The sequence below is a fragment of the Acomys minous genome (assembly GCF_964271855.1).
Source record: "Acomys minous genome assembly, chromosome: 2".
Lineage (NCBI taxonomy): Eukaryota > Metazoa > Chordata > Mammalia > Rodentia > Muridae > Acomys > Acomys minous.
The window spans coordinates 136,104,570-136,124,824 of record NC_140484.1 but is presented as its reverse complement, the minus strand read 5'-3'; the positions used below and the strand labels follow the sequence as shown (position 1 = coordinate 136,124,824).

Genomic DNA, 20,255 nt, shown 5'->3' with positions numbered 1-20,255 from the left:
ACATGAAATACCCCTAGACTGCTATCACTGCGTCTTTTCTTTCCCGAGCATCTGATGCTGTGTCAGTGGTTTACTCGGGGAATAAACAGGAGCTTGATTTTGTCCCTGATCTGCTTGGTCCTTACCCCGTAGATGAGTGGGTTGATGGCAGCAGGGACGACTATGTAGAGGTTGGCAAACAGTATATGGAAGGAGTGGGGGATATTGTGACCAAAACGATGCGCAAGTACAGAGAAAATGGCTGGTGTGTAGAACATAAGAATGACACAGACGTGGGAGCCACACGTGCTAAGGGCTTTCTGGCGTGCATCCCGGGAGGGAAGGTTAAAGACGGCACGAAGGATAAGAGTGTAAGAGATGCCAATCAGGATCAGGTCTGACATCACAGTCATTACAGGAACCGCAAGGCCATACCAGATATTGATGGAGATGTCCGCACAGGCCAGACGAGCAATGCCTATGTGCTCGCAGTACGTGTGGGGAACGAGGAGCGCTCGGCAGAAAGGCAGTCGCTTTAACAGGAAGACGCACGGGAAGATGATACAGACGCTCCTGCTGATAATCGCCACCACAATCTTAGTTACAATCTGACGGGTGAGGATGGTGGCGTATCTTAGGGGGAAGCAGATAGCAACATAGCGATCAAATGCCATGGCCAGCAGGATAGCCGAATCCACGGCGAAGCTGAAGTGCAGGAAAAACATCTGAGTAAGACATCCAGGAAAAGTGATGGGCTGAGGACCCAGCCAGAAGATGCTGGACGCTTTGGGAACACATGTATTACACAAGATGAGATCTGTAGCAGCCAACATGGAGAGGAAAAAGAACATAGGCTCATGCAGGCTGCGCTCCATAAAAATGAGGTAGAGTAGGAGGCTGTTGCCGGCAAAAGCCACGAGGTAGATAAGAAAGAAGGGAATTCCAATCCACACGTGGAACTGCTCCAGACCTGGGATTCCCAGGAGGATGAAAAAGCCTGGATTGAAGCTGCTGAGGTTGAATGTCGCCATTATGGGCGTGGGTTAAATGACTCTCATAAACTGAAAACGAAATGGTATGACAGTTACGGTGATCTACACAAACTTTCCCAGTACCGTTCCCCTTAAGAAATCATCAATTTATCCCTTGTGTCTTCTCCTTATTCATAACCCTTTGCCAAGCTTTCATTCATTTAACATGCACCTGTGAAATGTTTTCTCAAAAACTTAAGTCATATGACTGAATCCAGTCCTGAGTACTGAGAGCAACCCAGTGAAGCTTCCTTGGAAAATTCTCACATAAAATAATACCACACAAAGAACGAACTAGGTAGGTAGAGCATTTGCCTAGCATGTGCAAGATCCTATGTTCAATCCCCATAAATACAAAAAAAATGTTTTTAAAATGTTAGATATTAGTCAGAGATCCATTTAATTATTCAACTGTTAGTTGGGGCATCACAAAAATAGGCTCAGTGTCTGAAACCTAAGCAAGCCATGGTCTCTTGTTCTTTCCTGTTTCTCCATACTCAACTATACCATACCCTCTGCATCTGTTCTGCCTCTCATCACTGCTATAGAAGGTTCAGATTTAAAAGAGAGGCCTGTGCTAAGCTTCCTCCATCAAACTTTGGGTGTCAGTGGCTCATGCTGCCCTTCGTCCATTCCTAGGCTGGAGGCTGTTCAAGAAAAGGAAGAATCTGATAAGTGACTACATGAGTTTTGATGAAGGAAAGCAAAGTTCAGGTCTCACCCACAATGAAGGTGAATCCCAGCAAGAGACTCTAAGGTTCCTGACAACTCTACACAATAGCACTCTTGTCCTTGTCTCTTTAATGGCTCGTGCTTGTATGACTTTATTGAAATGACGAATCTTTTAAAACTATCACACTTTGTCATCTGATATACAACTCTTCTATTCCAACCCCAATATCCCTCATTTTTTATTATTTATATATATTTTTTCTCTTGGGAATATTAGAATCCTACAGTGTTATGCTCTTATCTATTGTTTTCTTGCTATGCAAACTGCATCTAAGTGATCTCCATTAATAATGTGACATTAACTGGGCCCCTATGGTGAACTTTCTGAAGTTTCTGATTGTAAGTACAGCTGCCCCTCCTTAGTTCTGGGATTACGCATCTTGTGCCCGTGCTCTTCATTCAGACTACCTTCCTGGCCTTTCTATTGTCCCAACCCCATTTCTGGTACGATGGCTTCCAAGCCAAAGACTGTTCAACACTATCAGTTCTTTTATCTCTTCAAACTCTTTCAATCATATCTCCCTCACACAAAGGAACCTTCCTCATCTCAAAGTGGTTATCGTACTGCAAGTGTTCACGCTGAGTATCTATGCAACCTTACACAGATTCATCTGTCCTACATAACACCCACTATCGCCAAGATCTCTGTCTCCTAATGTAAATGTATACGCTTTTCATTTGCAATTAAAAGTGTAGAAAATATCCAGAAATTATTGGCAAAAATGCAAAACATATTTTAAAAATATGTCCCAATTTACTCCCTGTAGTTTACCTGTCATCAAGACTGACTGTGGAAGTAGGGGCTTACGTTTCTAAAGAAAAGATATGACCTAAGATCTATATGTCCCAACCACAGAATAAAGACCATAAGAAGAAGGCTGGAATCCAATCATTCCCAGAAAGAGAGATACAACAAGGCTGATATCAACAATAATTACTATTTATACTCAACTCTAGGCAACCTCTCCATAACCAGAAGATCCAGCTGTAGAATTTGATCTTCAAAAATGCTACAACAAGGGTTCGGACAAAAGTACAAGGATTCCCTGTTGGATATTCCAAAGTTCTGTATAAACTGCTTTCCCCACATGTCACACATCTACCACATATACAACCTAGATAATGTCTATAGAAAAAAATCTTGAGAAACCTAGATGTCGTAGTGCACTCCTACAACCCCTGGGAGACTGGGGCCAAAGATCATCAATTTAAGGACAGCCTGGCTATATGGATAGAAAAGAAAAGTAATGGGAAGGATAAACTGTTTTACAGAAAAGGAGATAACAGATCCCATGACTAATGTACGGTAACCAAAGATGACTTCAAATGAAGATATACGATTCCATTAATATTCAAAGTATTCTTACAGATTACAAAGGTAAAGCCCATTGAATCCAAAGAAAGTTTGGTGATGGATATGAATAATTAAGTCATATAAAATACGAAAAGAAAATTTCATCTTTTCATTAAATTTGTTGTAAAATAGGTAAGTGGTACTAGCTATTTGGTTAATAAAGACTTTAAAAAAGCTGATGATACCCAGTTCTGTGATGTGCCCGGTGAAATAAGTAGCTGGTATAGCTATTTTGTAAAGAATTTACTGTCAAGAATTCCTGAAGATTAACTTAGTTGTAGGTATCCTAAAAGTGAAATCTGCCAGTGGCTACAAATATAAAAAATGTCCCTGAAGAAGTGGTTATACAAATGCAAAGCCAAGAATATAGTGACAGCAATTACAGTATGAATTCAAATGAAATTATAAAGTAGAAAATGAACATTGTTCAGGTGACACACATTTACACTTCAACTGAAAATATATCGTGTGCCAATTTACAATGTAATGAAAGAGTATGCAGACTTTACAAAGAATGAGGCAAAGCTATATGCATGAGAGTCAAAACCACCAAAGAACTTTTGTTAAAGACCAACTGGGGCACACTGCTGCTATATGTTATTAGCACTGGTCGATAGTCTCTGCACTTACATCAAAATTCTATAAAACAAGTCAGCTGTTCTAAGACTACATTGATGGTGACATCACTTTTTAAAGTTAAGTGGGGGAGACATTTTTAACTTTTAGCTTTTATATGCATATATATGTGTGTGTGTGTGTGTGTGTGTGTGTGTGTGTGTGTGTGTGTATGTCTCGGTGACATATTTATGTACTTTGTTTTTAAAAAATAAACTTTTTCTGGCATGGTGTCTCATGCCTCTAATCCCAGCACTTGAGAAGGAGAGGCAGGTATATGAATTCCATGCCAGTCTGGTCTATACAATAAGTAAAAAGAAATTACTATACAATAAATGAAAGGATACACCTAAGTCAGAATGAAAATAAAGGCCACTGAGATGGTCCTGCAATTACATGGGCTTGCTTTCCTCTGAGCCTGACCACCTGAGTTCCCTTCATGGCTTGGTCATGAACCCCAAGCCAGGTTTTTACTGTCCATCATATTTCTTGTTTCTAGGTCCCTCTTAACATTTTAGCATTAGAAAGTAATTTCAGGAGTTATTAAAAAAAACAGGCCCACTTCTTTACTATCTACCAAGGCCAGCAAGTTCATGCTAACTTGAAAACACATTTCTTGAGTGTATAAATCCTTCCCACATTCTTAATTCTTAGCACTCTTGTGAGCATCACCTCTGCAATACAGAGTAAAGAATTTTGAAATCTCCTGGTTCTCTACCTTACCAGGCAGGCCCAGGTAGATCTGTGGCTTCTAGAAGGCACACTACAGCCTGCCAATGAGTCCCTTTGCCCAGACAAAGTATGACACTAAGCAACAACAGTACTAGGTGAGATTCTCAGCACGGAAAGTTCACATGGCCCTTCTCCACATCACAGTGTCATCCCAATCGAAAACCCTCCACCTTTGCTTCATCTTCTCAAACGTCTTTCTTTTGCTGAGTCTTGTACTTATCCACTATCCCCACCAAATTTTTTTCCCACCGTGTCTTATTCTGCTTTTCCCACACTATCTTATTCTGCTTTTGGGGGGGGGGGCTTTCTTATTAAGAAGCTGTAAACCTTAAGAAGCCAGAAAAAAGAATGAGTGGTCTTTGTTATCTCCTTCAGTTTCATCGGGTGCATATAGCACAAATGAGAGAAAGAGGGCTTCTTGACACAGTAAATAATTTCATGAATCAATAATTATCAATTTGTTATGGATGAAAGTTTAGTTTATTATTGTTCCCAACCACAAGATTCACCCATCTCTCCCTGTCAACCTCATATCATAACATCCCACCATAATAGAAACAATATGCTCCTAACTTACAAGATCCGGAAGGGCATGAACATTAGCTCCACACATCTAAATACTCCTGAACTGGAGTAAGAGTCCCACAAGGAACCCAACAGAACCACTCCACCTCACTATAGGATAATCTCCCAAGAGATTCATCTAAATAGGGGTATTAGCACCTTCTCCAGTCACCTTCAAAGTCCTAAGGTCTTAAGGCCCATTCCAGAAATCAACTTTGTATTAAGTACATAATGCTGCTCTTTGATGTTCAGAGAAGGTAGGTGTCTTAGTACTTGCCCCCAACACAAATACAAACCTCTGCTTGCTTATATGAAATAACCTGTAAGGCTCCGAGGCCGTCTTCCGGACTCCAGTCTCCAGATGGCTGGCTGCAGTTCGATACGACCAGGCAAGAATATATTATAAACACATATTGTCATTAAAAGTTCACATTTTCTTAGGGTTAGAGCATTTGCCTTCCCAGAAGGACTAGAAATGCTGTGAAGAGCCCATTGCGATGCAGTCAGATTTAAGCTGATAGATGCTCTTCTTTTTCCCCGTTGTCTTATGTGAAGGCATGCTGTACAAACACAGTCAAAGTTCTAAAGTGACTATTTCATAGAGCCCACCTTTGCCACAGCTCCTCTTCACACCACCAGCCCCATTTCTCTCCACATCCAGCAGTTTGACTTCCTCTAGGAGCTCTAGCCTGCTTCCCACCAGTTTATACCTTGGAATTTTGTTCTTTTTTGCAAAAGCAGAGTTAAGACCGAAGAGTGCAAAAGCACAGTAAGGAAAAGACAGGTGAAAGAACAGGAGAAGCAGTCTCAAAGTCAGGACAGACAGACAGAGGAGCAAAGGCAGCATGCAGGGGACCATGCTCACAGCAGGGATGAGCCAACGAAGAGCCTATCCTGTGAAGTGTTAATAAACACTCCTTTTCTTCTCCAGGGATCATAAACCCTGGGAGACTTAGGTACCATTTCTCCCAAGATAGCATAGGGCATGAGCAAATGTACAGTCACATTAAGACCTAGACAGCTTAAGAAGCCATCCTTCTGCTTATGTTAGTGGATGTTTGAGAATCTTAGAAGAGTGTACATTGAAAAGGTAGAATACCTTTTCTTTTTTCTTTCCAAGATCTGTGGCCAGCACTCCTATAATAAGGGTTGAATTAAGCAAAGAAAATCATGAAATACTTATTTAATTGTTCACATCATGAGGAAGAATTCAAAAAGGAAGACCCAAAAAATCTGGAATTATTATGTGTTTTTAAGCTTAGATTTTTGGGGGATATAGTCAGGCATTACTGGTACTAAATTAGATAACTTAACAAAGCCTGCTGGGCACAGATTCTTGTTGGCCTCTCTGTGCAGTATTATTTTTCCTCCAATAGCAGGTACCACACTTGCAGAATGCGCCTTTTCTAATATGTTGTCAGGCACAGTACAGCATGATCTCTGTAGATTTTATTTCTTGCTTTGGGACAGAATTCTAGTTTCCATGGTCTTCTTTAAAGAAAAATTCTATCTCCCACATCATGCTTCTGAGACCTACATGGGGCAGGGAGAAAGAATAAGAAAGGGAGGAAGTCAGAAGGAATATTTCATTTCCTGAAGCCTTTCTCAATTTATTCAGTTCAAAGTAGTTGCATGCCAAGGAGCCGCAGTTTGGAGAAATCATGTCTGAGCACCAACAGAGTGTTTGATCTAAAGGGTCCATAGAGTAAGAGAATTAGTAAGCCTCTGTTTCAATACAGAATTCCTTAACCTTGTCTCAGGCATTGGCTGCCATTTTGCAGGCTCAAGGCAGTCTGTATTTCCAGACCTCAGCACCCAGTCTCCCTTGGTAGTTCTCCCATCTTCCCCGTGGTGAGTCAACACTAACTTTGGCTGAGCCCATTAGTCAAGAGTATAGGGAGTAACCTATTTCGGTGGAGCAAATCTCTAGTACAAATATAATTCAGGTTCAAGAACCAAAGATATCCAGCCCCAGTGATCAGTTTAGCTCTCCCAGCAGGGAAGTCTTTCGCATAACTCATCAATCCAAGGAAATCTGCATTTGAAGTCCAAAGCTAGGATTCAGTTCTTCCTCAGTGCCGCAAGGCAATGGGTGGGCACTACAGTAATCAGTTCTCACATATGTAAACGTATAAGAGAAATTTGAAAATGTTTAAAGACAAGTTCCAGAGGCAGACATGTGGCACACGCCTGTTATCCCAGCAGGGGAGCCTGAGACAGGAAGATTGTGAGTTCAAGACTAGCCCAAGCTTTTTAAGAAGTTCAAGGCTAGTCTGAGCTACATGACAAGACTTGGTCTCAAATACTGCACTCAATAAATAAAAGAATATTAAAAATAAAGAGAAGTTCTGGGTATTAATATGCAATAACAATTATCAACATTCTATGAGGGAAATAGTTTGTGTATGATTTTCCAGCTTTTATGACTGTGTAGTCTGGCTAATAGTGAGACCAGGCAGACTATTCTCATGAAAAATATGGATTTTACTCATTAACTAATGTTCATTTCATCAGTGTACTTATAAGGCAGATACTTACTATTTGCTGCATACCAGGAATGTTGCAGTGATGGGGTGAATAGTATAAAGAAGTAGGCCTGACTAACTTGTTCTCAGTGTTAAAAACTCAATGCGCTCATAATCATCTCTCTGAAGTTGTAATAAGTCCTAAATGTCAAACGCAGGTGCCATGAGAATTCCTAAAAGATACACTGATCCAGGGCACAGAATGTAGGCCAGTAGGAATATTAGAGAAAACAAACATGAGGAAGCCTAAGTAGGAGTGTCCAGGCAAAAAATATGGAGAGAAAGGGGAAGGATAAATATTATGGATGTAACCTTTCTCTCTAGTTTTTTGGAAATTGCTGAAAATAACCCCAGAGGCAGAGTAATGCTATTATCAATTAATTAAAACTAGAGAAAAAGGCTTTAAAAGTCTAGGAATATTTTTAACTGATTATGAATGAATGAAAGGTGAGTTTAGGGAATAAACAACAAGGTGGATTAAATAATATGCTGTGGGATTAAGCAGGTGGAAAAAGAAAGAAAATGTCAACAATTAGTTAAGTGCAATGTATCACACATGATCATCTGGGTATCAGAAGACCATTCTCTTTCCACCATGTGGTTCTCAGGCTTGGTGTTGAGTACCAATCAGAGAACTGCTGAACCATCTCTCTAGCCCAAATTTTGTAATTTTAATGGCAGTCTAATAAAGCAGCCACCACCAGACTCTCTTGTGAGCTGCCTAAAGGATATTGGACAAAACAAGAACAATTACATATACACTCCAGGTCTAATGTTATTCCAGAGTCACTCTCTACCATTGACTCTCAAGGGACTTGATGTGTTCATCATGGCTAAATATGAATAACTATTCACCCTGCAGATTTTTGGTTGTATCCTCAAATCTTTTCTTATTTGTTGGTTAGTTGGATGGGTGGTTGGTTGGTTGGTCTTTTTGAAATGAGGTTTCTCTGTGTAACAGCCCTGGTTGTCCTGAAATTCACTCTGTAGACCAGGCTGGCCTCAAACTCAGAACGGTCTGCCTGCCGCTGCCTTCCGAGTAGTGGCATGTGCCAGCAAACCTGGAAGATTTTTATTTAAAAATGGGTTTATGCATAGCTTCCACCCAACATGTACCAACCCATGTGTGATGTACATTGTTTTGGTAAATTGTCTTATGGTGTTTGAGTTCACTGAGAACCTGGTTCTGAAAGTAGGGATGCCCCACCTCCCATTTTACACACAAGCCTATTTGCCTCAGTGACCTCTAAGACCTCTCTAACTCAGACAGGAATAAAGGACAACAGTTATACAGCCCAAGAGAAAAATAATGTGTCCTTCAAGGAAGCTTCTTTTTCAGTGGTATTGATGACGGCAGGAAGACTCCCAATTGAGAACAAGAGACATAGAAAGCTTCTGTGACAATCCCCCTTTAAAAAAAAAAAAAGGAAACTGTCTAGACAAGAAGCCATTAATCACACATTAAAACTGTGATTAGGATGTTGGAGTATAGCTCTTCATAGTTGATGGAGTGGGGCTGGGAAGGACTCAGTTTTCTTCAAGGGGCTTGTTCACTGGGAATTTGACCATACAAATTGGACTCCCCCCTCCCTTTTTTTTTTCTTCTTTTGTTTCCAAGGAGATCACAAAGGTAGGGTGTGGACCTAGGAGGACCGGCAAGTGAATGTGATCAGGGTGCAATATGTGAAATTTCCAAATAATCAATAAAAACATTATGTCACAAATAATAAAAAACAAAAAATAATGTGCCCTTGAGAATCGCTAGAAAGCATTTTCAATAGAGGTTGCTGTTGTTTACACCTTAGTATAGATGTGCCTATGGTGTGGAAGAAAAGCAAACTCAACCATGGGAAGCTCGGAACTTCCACTGACTCTCAGCTTCCCTAGTCAGTTTCTGCATGATGTTTGCAAGCGCCAGGTTTGGTGATGTTACCTTCCCCTGTTGTTTTTCCTTTGGAAAACCTCATTGGGGATAACAATATGTTATCTCCAGGACACTGTGTCTAGAACTCCAGCTGACTGGTTCAGATGGGCTTCCTCAGTCAAAGTTGGCTGGATGTTTTCAGCATCTGATTGGACACTGTTATCTGTCTGTGTGTTGATCATTTGCTTTTCTTTTCTTTTGCTTTGCTTATTATATACTTAATAAGCTCACTCATTCAAAGCATGACTAACAGAGATCACTGTCCGTGCTACAAACACCATGCTAGGTCTTGTGTCTTGTTTCATACAAAATAACAGGACACAAAGTACGAGAGCACAAAGTAGAACATCGCTTCTCAGGCTGCTTGCTACAAAAATCAGGGAAGTACAGATGAGCTGAAAATAAATTAGGTATGAATCAATGTAAATAAGAAGTAAGACTTGGGAGTTTATGAGGAAGGACATGTACGCATGATCCTAGGAAAATGGAATCACTGAAGATAAAAAAAAAAGTGACAATTGTAAAATGCTAACTCTTGTTTTTAGATGGAGCCAATTATTCAGCAAGGTTGCAACTTCTTCCAAAAAGACCTTGAAATATTCATGGAGAGAGAAATAATAGGTTGGAGCATAGTGAAGCCTGATGCCAGATCACAGGTGAAAACGCAACACACACACACACACACACTCACACCAGAATGATTTATGAGCACCTCAAACTAAAATGTTCGATTCAAATGTTAAGCCAATTTTGCTATAGGGAAGTATGAAGGAACAGAGCACATGTAATCAGTTTCTGCTTTACCATCCATGTTCTGGATGATGCCATTTACCATAAAGGAAAACAGGGGCAACACACTCTTTATAAAGGGAGGTCCTGGAGCTCTGGTGGCTTGCTCTGTCAGTATATAGTACTTACATAAAGACTGGTTCTGAGTTTCTAAATTGGTTTTGAAAAAAATGAATGTTGAAGGATTTATAATTCATTTTTGTATGTGTATGTGTGTGTGTGACTTCACAAGATTATTAGATATGTTGTTCATAGTTCAGAACCACACAAATCCCTGTATGCATACTATGTTATTACTATTTCTATATTAATTATATTGATATATTATATAATTCTATATTCTTTCTTATGTAGTTATATCCTTATTGTATTATTACAATATTCTATATATTAATATATTGTATTGTGTATTATAAATTAACATTAACTACTAGTTATATTTTATGCTATATTGATATTAGTAGATATATTATTAACTAATACATTAAATTACATGTTATTAATATGTCATGTTAATATATTCTACAATCTTTACAACACTTTCTTCTCATCTGTAAACTAAATTAACTGGCATTACTCTTTCAAAATCATTTAATTAAATGTAATACTGCAAAAAACACACAATATGTCACCAAATGTCTTTATTTTTTTTCTTCAAGCATGCAATTATGAAAAATAGAAACAAAAAAGGAACAACACTATTTAATCCAATGAGGGCAGGGGAAAGAGAGATTAAAGAGAGATGTTTGTTTTGCTTATTTTCTTTAAAGCAGGTAAAAGAAACAGAAAGAACAATTGTCTGAAAAACTGTAGGCAAACAATTTAGAAATTATAGCAGGAAGCATTAGGATCGCAAAGTGCTGGACAAGAAAAAGTACCGTCCCTAATTCAGAAGTCGTGGGACACAAGGATGTTAGGAAATGTCGTTGTTTCAAATATCTATCAGCAAGTCATGCAAACCTCAGCTGTGGTGGTGTTCATTAGCACTGAGATCTATCAGCTCTATCCACCAAAGTATGACAACGAAAGCAAATGCAACCTTGACGTTTCCAGAGGATTGGTAGGGTCTCTTCCCTGTACCTTGCGCATGGGGAGAAGGACCGCATTTCAAATCAACAGGAAACAAAAGTTTCACCAAACCAGTGGTGCCTAACTTTAGCTTTCAGTCCCCTCTCACTGTGCCTTTCCCACAGAGAAGAAAAGAAGGAATTTGTCCTGGATCTGCTTGGTCTTCACTCCATAAACAACTGGGTTTAGAGCAGGAGGGACGGTCACATAGAGGTTGGCAAATAAGATAAGCACATTCCGAGGGACACTGTGCCCAAAGCGATGAGCAAGGATGGAAAAGAAGGCAGGTGTGTAGAACATGAGGATGACACAGACATGGGAACCACACGTGCTCAAGGCCTTTTGGCGGGCACCCTGGGAAGAGAGCAGAAAAACTGCCCGCAGGATGAAGATATAGGATACAGCGATCAGGATGACGTCTGAGATGACAGTCATAAGGGGAACAGAAAACCCGTACCAGATGTTGATAGAGATGTCCGCAGAGGAAAGCCTGGCAACGCCTATATGCTCACAGTATGTGTGAGGAATGACCCGTGTCTTGCAAAACGGCAAGCGCTTCAGCAGGAAAACATCTGGCAGAATGACTGAGAAGCTCCTCACAATGATGCTCGCCATAATCTTGCCAATCACCTGTGGAGTCAGAATGGTGCTGTACCTCAAGGGCAAGCAGATAGCCACATAGCGATCAAACGCCATGCCTAGCAGGATAGCCGAGTCAACTACAAAGCTGAAGTGGAGGAAAAACATCTGGGTGAGACAACCAGAGAAGGTTATTTCTTGGGACCCAAACCAAAGGTTACTGAGCAGTTTGGGCACTGTGGCTGTGGACAAGATGAGGTCTGTGCTGGCCAGCATGGACAAGAATATAAACATGGGCTCATGGAGGCTCCGTTCCACGGCAATCAGGTAAAGGAGGATACAGTTGCCTACAATAGCCACAAGATAGATGACGCAAAAGGGAATCCCGATCCAAATGTGGAACTTTTCCAAGCCGGGTATTCCAACAAGGATGAAGGATGTGGGGTTGTAACAGCTCAGGTTGTACATGGCCTCTGTGGTATCTGCTGGTTGTTGAGCCTGAGGATAGAATTTCTTTCAGAATCATTTATGAAAGGCAAATGTTCCTCTCTGGTGCAGAATATTGGTGACAAGTCAGCATTCCTGTGTGGAAGCACCTCCTATTTCCAAGATGAAGAAATCCCTGTAGACTGATCACTTATTGCCCTTTCTATTTGCCAATGGCTTCATTTCATTTGGAATACATTTATATCAATTAGCAAACAATATCAAATGTCATTAAAGTAAGTCAAAAACTGCGTATGCCTAAGACTCTTTAAAATAAGCAAATGTTTAAAAGAGAGAAAATGCCAAGTGTAAGGTGGGGAAGGAGAAAAGAAAGGGAAAAGAAAAAGATACAACTATTAAAAATGCTATACTAGGGGCTAGAGAAATGGCTCAGAGGTTAAGACAGAGTACTGCTTCTCCTAAGGACCTCAACTCTATTCTCAACAACCTTTTAGGACAAATCACAAGCACCTGTAACTCCAACTCCAGGAAATCTAACTTCCTCTTCCGGCCTCCATAGGCACCTGAGCTCATGTGTATATACACACACACATTCAGACACATACATATACACAGAGTTTAAAATAAATCCTAAATTTAATTTTTAATGATGTACTGGATGAAGATGAGCAGTCAGGAAAGAGAACAACTGACTTTTACATGGTAAATACCGTGTTTCAGACAATTCATTTGAAAAAAAAAATAAACAGAACAGTTTGAGTGAGCAAAGGGGAAAGCTAATGAAAGAATAGATGAAAGAGCAGCTTTTCATTCTGGGTCATGTGGGAGCTTTTGCTTTAGTGATTAAAATGTGGTTTTTACAGTTTACAGGCCTTTGAGGATCCCAACATAACAGCCTGCGCCTTTCTGAAGACACATGAGAAGAGGGAGGCAATATTGACTCAACTCTAGGAGAAAGCCATGAACCCAAAGGATACCTTTTTAAAAATCCTAAAGTTTAAGACCTCAGGGATAATGTCCTAAACTTTAAATGGTCTCTTGTCTCCGTTGTTAGCAGAGGAGATACTTCCACTGCTAGCATGGAGGAAGCATCCATCACCAAAAAACAGCCAGACAATGGAGATTGTCAGGTGAAGTGCCAACTGAGTCTCATTTCCTAGAGAAAAAAAAAAAGAATCGTAGAGAAGTTTTGCCTCAAAAGTTTTTTTTTCCTGGTCTGCTGGTGTCTATACCCTACCTTTGAGAATCTCTAGCTTTATACTAAGTGGAGTCCATATTTCGGGATGGCATCAACATTTGAAAATGCCCTTTGCATTCTAGCTCAGTTTCTGCCATCTATTTCAGACAATTCTTTTCAGGTGAAAGAAAAAAAGAATAAGGGCATTGACACCAGGAAATCCCGAGTTGCTGAAGATGTACAGGTTATGAACCATCATCCATAGGTAAGTGTTAGAGTTGGCGCTTACCCAAAACCTAAGAAATTAACCAGAATAAAGCTGCAAAGGGCAGGGAAGTGACTTGGCAAGCAATTCTTAACACCTGTGGTGTAGATCTGTTACTTTATGCCCAGGAAAAGAAAGCCTAGAGACACCTAGGCTTTGTGACATGTCTGAAGTGAGCTACTCTTTCTTAATTTGTCACTGGCTCTTACCTTAACCAGCCAAAGAGAACACATGGCATCCACCTAAGGGAAATGCAGGTGGCCACTGGCAAACACAGCCCCTTGTGAATGTGTGTTCTAAGTCCCATCACATAGCTTGGTGCAGAATGAACTGCCAGGAGCATGGAGATTTTATGCACAATGTAGAAAGCAGACACTCCATGGCATTTGCCTTAAAATGATGCCAAGGTAATCTGTGTTGGCCGAGGAGCTAGTAAACTGTGGAAGCCCCACATTATCAAAATACTCAGTCATTTAAGAAGTGTAAGGTCAGCCTATTAGAGCATAGATTTCCATTGCAATCCAAAGGAAGAGTCACTGGGAATACACCTAAGTGGGAGAGAAATAACTACTTATCAGTGAAACTAGGAAGGGGGGGTCAAAACATCAGGGCCAACTGTTTTTGCTTTAGTCAGAACTTATTCTAAACTCATTTCTTTTGCCAGAAGATCTCTACTAAAATTCTGGATGCTTATGTGAGTGCATCAGTTGTTCCAAACTTGAAATAAGTAGCTTCCTACCAAGAGTCCACTACCTTATCTCAGAATCATTGGGTTGGACCACAGAAATGGCTCAGCAGGTAAAGACACTTGCTACCAAGCCTTTTGATCTGAGGGAGATCCCTAGAATCTACACACTGGAAGAAGAGAGTCAACTCCCACAAGTTGTCCTTTGGCCTCCAAACGTGCACTATAGCACAAATGCCCACGTGCGCCCATGCACACACACACACACACACACAAATAAATAAAATAAAATAAAATAAAATAAATAAATAAAATAAATGAATGTGATTTTAATATTTTTTTTCAGAAAGAATCACTAGTGTCAAAAAATCCCTTTCCTCCATAGGCAGGTCGTCAGAGCACAATCTCTTAGACACTGAATGAGCTAGAGACTGTGATTTGACAATATCACAGATGCAGAGGAGGAATTCCTCCTCACTAACCGTCTGCTGTTGTCAACTCACCAGACTGGACTCTCTTGGTGCACAGGAGTGACGGGAAGAATTTGGAAGAAAGTGACGACACTTTCAGCAGGGAAAGATGCTAGTGAGAGGTAAGTGAAACATTTATGCCTGGCTAAATTTCCAAGAGGTAATTAAGGTAGAATGACCTCCCCATTCCCACCCTCACACGAGGGACATGACTAACCGTGCGTCATTTCCCAGAGGACACAAATAGACCTTGCATTCCTGGGAGAGTCATCTCGAAACAAGTCAGACAGTCAGAATTATTCGTAGATGTCTAGGAGTGTTTCTGTAGCTTTAGTATCCTTTAGTCAGTTGACATAAACTTGTAACAACCCTATGTAAATAATTTTAACATATTCTAGATTCTTGATATTAAAGAATAAACTTAGCAATTTAGTCTCCAAAGTTTTCTTTGCTTTTTCAAGCACTTTTAACTGACGGCTTTTCAGTTTTCAAATATATACAAAATATAATTGAGATATTGATTGCATGTAAACAATATACCAATATGGAAATATCTGAAAACCTTGTTATGAAATGTTAATACTTTAAATATTAGAAATGTATTTCCTCACTGGTGGGATTCTTTAATTTTCCCAATAGCAAATTATAACATTCATATGTACTTAAAATAAAAATAACATTTTATGTGAAGATTATATAAGTATTCTATAGCCACTATTTAAAAATTAAAACAGCACAGGACTGGAGAGGTAGCTCCGTGGCTACGAGTACTGGATGGTCTTTCAGAGGACTTGGGTTCAAATTCCAGCACCCACACAGAGACTCACAACTATGTATAACTTCAGCTCCAGGGGTTCTGATGTCCTCTTCCGGCATCTGCCAGCACCACACACATGTGGTGAGCATACTCAGGCTAAACTTGTACATATAAAATAAAAATACTTAAATAAATAATACACGGCACACCACATGGTGTAAAACAACAGAAATGTATTACATGGCTTTGCTATTAAGAAGTCCAGACTTTTAGTGCAAAAATGCAAAATGTCGAAAAATCTGGGATTCTTTTAGGAAACTGTAAAGGAGAATAATCTTGCTTCCTTTGTATCTTTAAAGTCAAAAACACTACTTCTGTCTCTTCTTGGTATTTAAGTGAGTATTTTTGTATATAGCTTCATATGCATAACTGCGTCTTTATCACTGTTGTCCATCCCTCTCCCCTTCCAATCCTCCCGTGCCCCGCTCACACCCAAGTTTGTGATCTCTTCTTTATTATTGTTACATTTTTGGCTTGTCAACTGCTGTTGTCATTATGCCAGTTTTGTTCAGAAAACTGAATTGTTGAAATTGCATGGATGCATTTTCCCTGTCATGTCCAGAGGATAACATTTAGCAGCAAGCATCCTAGAACTGTGGCTCTTAGAAGTTACTCCTGTCTTCATGTCACTGTCAAATTATCCTTTGATTCTCTTCTTCTGCCTTTCTTTCCACATTTAACATTCAAGAAATTTCAATAGAACAAGATGGTCACCTCATTTTAGAGCATACTAAATTGGTTTATATGAGTTATATTTTAAATTCAGCCCATTAAAAGTAATAGACAAGTGAAAAATAGAGAGAAATCTTTCTTTACATATGTAACTGATGGAGGGATATATTTGATGGAGGATGTATATACAAAATCTATAAAGAAATTCTCAATTCCATAATAAAACTTAGACAAGACAAACTGGTTTAAAAAATGAGAAATATCTTAAACAACAGTTCATTAAGTAAATATATAAAATAGCCACTTTGCCCATGCAAAAGTTATTACTATTACAAATTCAACCATATTTGGATGCAGGCAGAGTTGATAGCCAAACTCTGTCAAGACAGGGTAAGCAAGTCCACAATAGTTCCTGCCTTACAAATGTCTGTCAGATATATTGGGCCAGAAGGCTAAAGATGATGCTCCAACATTATAGAGCGTTTTGGGTGGCTGCTCAGGTAGCAAACTGTCTCTGTCATCTTCTCATTTGGGAAGCTGCTAACTTGAACCCCTTGTATACTCAAGTAATTAATTTTATTCTTTCTCAAGTCTCTGATAGAGTTGAATAACATACAGTTCAGTTTTACAATTAAGCTTAATTGTTTAGAGGTTAAGATGGTTTTAGGCCTAGATAGATGTTTTAAGTTGATAATGATGAGATATGATAGATATTGACTTACATTCAGAATTCTTGATACACCAAGATAGGAAGGTTGTTTTCTTCAAGGCTGCCAAATACAAATAGCCAAAACACTAAGAATGTAATATTTATATAATTCCTGATTGTTTCATGGTTCTTCTTGCTATAGGTAGTTTATTGTATATATGTGTAATACTATAAATGTATATATAAAAATATTTAATAAAAATGCAGACTAAAAATTTAAATAACAATGAATTTAAAATGCAATAAAAACTTATAGCCCTAGCTGTCCTGAAACTCACTCTGTAGACCAGGTTGGCCTCTGCCTCTGCCTTCTGCCTTCTGCCTTCTGCCTGCTGGCCCCTGACCTTTGCTCCTGCTCCTGCCTCTGCTTTGTTTCTGCCTCTGCTGGGATTAAAAGCATGCACTACCACCCCACTGTGCACAGCAGTCATTGAAACAACAGAAATTTATGTTTTCCTGATACTTGAGCCAGAGTTCAAAATCAACCTTCAGCCCATTATTCTTCAGTCTACATCTTCCATTGTTTTAAAGAGGCCGTTCTTAAAGGAGACTCTCCCAGTGTCCTGAGCTCCTTACTTTATCATGAGCACAAGATGTAGGTGGAGAGCCAAGTATTGATTGAAGAAGTCCCTGAACCTCCTGGCCAGGCTCTGCAGAGGACCACCCGCTGCTAGCCTCTGCTTCCAGCTCCAGAGAAGGGCAGCTGGAGGCTGAGCTTGGGGCAGGGACCTGGCACTCCCCGCAGCTGGAGTGTTCGGTCATCTGTCAGGAAGGAGTAGTGAATTGTTGAATGAACACCCGAGGCTTTTAAAAATGCCTGTTAAGCCACAGAGGTCACTCTGACCAAATCCTCACTGTGCTGGAGCTTCGCTAGAACACACTAAACACCAGAACTGCCTCGTGTCTCACATCAAATACAACTCTGAAATTACGTGACTTTCTATGACATCACCACTTGGCCTGGACACAGTGGCACATGCCTGTGATCACAGCACTTGGGAGGCAGAGGTAGAGTAGCCAGAAGTTCACGGCTGCATAAACCCTATCTGGCAGCAACAATATCAAAGCAAACACAGGGAACAAAATTAACCATGGGATTTCACTGCATGCTTAAAAATGGAATGATTAATATTTATTCATGTAAAATGGGTGAATTTTTCTCCATAACAGGGAAATGTCATGATCTTTATAATTCAGGTATCCAGTATTCTCAGGAAGAACTAAAAGTATCAAACAATCAATAATGGCTGATTAAGTGTGGATAGAAAGACAGTTTATTTAATCCCAGCACTCAGGAGGCAGAGGCAGGCGGATCGCTGTGAGTTCGAGGCCAGCCTGGTCTACAAAGTGAGTCCAGGACAGCCAAGGCTACACAGAGAGACCCTGTCTCGAAACCCCCCTGTCGCGAGCAGAGAGTTTACACTCAGAATCCGGAACAAAAGAGGCAGGCCAAGAGCAAGTGGTACGATTAACAAGAGAGGTTTATTAGCAATACAAAGGCAACTACAACAAAAGGCAGTGGCTAAGGCTCCAAGGCCAAGCCACCAATACCATTCCGTTATACTCTTAAAACTATCTTAATTCTAATAGGAGTAGCATTCAGCATCTTATAATATCAATGTTCTGGGAGCTTATGCCATTAGGGTATACGACCTGATATCGCGAAGTTCTGCCGAACAGGTTTGCTGCTGCGACTTGAATCAGTTCTCGGGTTGTTATCTGACAACATGTCTGTCCGCTCTGTCGGGGGGGGGGGGGGGGGTAGCGCCCCGTTGGCTGGCAGCATTTCAAGTGATCATGGTGGCAGAGAGAGAGAGAGAGAGAGAGAGAGAGAGAGAGAGAGAGAGAGAGAGAGAGAGAGAGCGAGCTGGCTGCTTCTTCTCAGGGTTTTTATACTAACTTAACTTTATCCTCTCTAATTCACACATCTAGCTTTCTGCGTCACTCTTATCACCAACTTGCAGTCGTGGCTGCTCCTAGGTCAGAACTTACTACTAAGGTTTTATCTATCACTCACACATCTGGTCACACATCAGCTTCTTGGACTGTCAGCTATTTTCTACGCTGGGCTTTGAAACAAGCCCTGACATGTCCTACACTGGGCTTTGAAACAAGCCCTGACATGTTTATTACACCCCCCCCCCAAAAAAAGAAAGAAAGACAGTTTAAAGTGAAATTAACATTTCAGCCAGAAAGCATTCAGGGAAATAGGTGACCTTTCAGAAGGTAGCTGGAGGCCACTTGAGGAGAAATAGCTGGGACCATTTGCCTGATGCTGCAGCTGCTTGAGCGAAGGAGCTGGGGCCCGGAAAACACAGAGCTCATCTAGAAAGAAGAGAAGATGTAGTGGAAGAAGAAAGTGGAGAGGAGAGGGGAGAGACGGGGTTAGGAATGGAAGGAACAGGGCAAGGGAAATGAAGCCAAGGGACTCGAAGAACAATTTTACTTATAACGTTGCCTCTAAATGCTGAGCAGCTGCATTAACTTTACTGAAGATTTACCTGCAGCTCCAGCCTTCGGACTTTCCCAGACATTTTATAATTGCATTAGCTTTGTGTTTTGTTTTGTTTGTTTGTATATTCATTTTGGAGGTTTTGTTTGTTTGTTCGTTTGCTTCGTTTTGGTTTTTTGTTTTGCTTTTTGGCAAAAGGGTCTTGTTGGCTCAGTTTATTAACAATTAAACTTTATTATACAACCCAACTAACACACACAAGAAGGAAAAAAAGGTTAAAGGGATAGAAGAATAAACCTCCTGGAATCCTTCGGCAGGACGGGTCCTTAGGTGTCTCTGTCCCACGAGCTGGTCCAGTCCCTTCCTCTCTCTCCGCGCCTCCTCCTTCTCTCCTTCTACCTCTTGTTTTTTTCTCTCCCCCACCTTCCCAGTCATATGCAAAGGGCGGTCCCTTCTCCCTTCGAGGGTCAATTAGGAAAACAATAGCCACGGTGGGGTTCCTAGGTAGGCTTCCTGAATTCCAAGCCCAGGAAGGCTCCAAACAGTCTCTCACAAGGTATTCATGGTGTGCCCCAAGGGTAAAGCCCGCCAAGACTGCTTCCACCTGAGACAAAGCTTAATCTTTCCCACAGGGTCTCACTGTAGGACCCAAACTGGCTTGAAATTCAA

The 20,255-nt window shown here is 40.5% G+C and overlaps 2 protein-coding genes across 2 annotated transcripts; both read right to left on the bottom strand.

Moving 5' to 3' along the window:
* Positions 1 to 62: 62 nt before the first annotated feature.
* LOC311581141 (olfactory receptor 52H1-like) lies at positions 63 to 1,010 on the bottom strand (the record flags this gene model as incomplete). Its single annotated transcript, XM_084753175.1, has 1 exon — positions 63 to 1,010. One exon carries the CDS (start codon positions 1,008 to 1,010, stop codon positions 63 to 65), a length of 948 nt encoding a protein of 315 aa, XP_084609301.1.
* Positions 1,011 to 11,418: 10,408 nt separating this feature from the next.
* LOC311581304 (olfactory receptor 52H1-like) lies at positions 11,419 to 12,360 on the bottom strand (the record flags this gene model as incomplete). Its single annotated transcript, XM_084753414.1, has 1 exon — positions 11,419 to 12,360. One exon carries the CDS (start codon positions 12,358 to 12,360, stop codon positions 11,419 to 11,421), a length of 942 nt encoding a protein of 313 aa, XP_084609540.1.
* Positions 12,361 to 20,255: the final 7,895 nt, after the last annotated feature.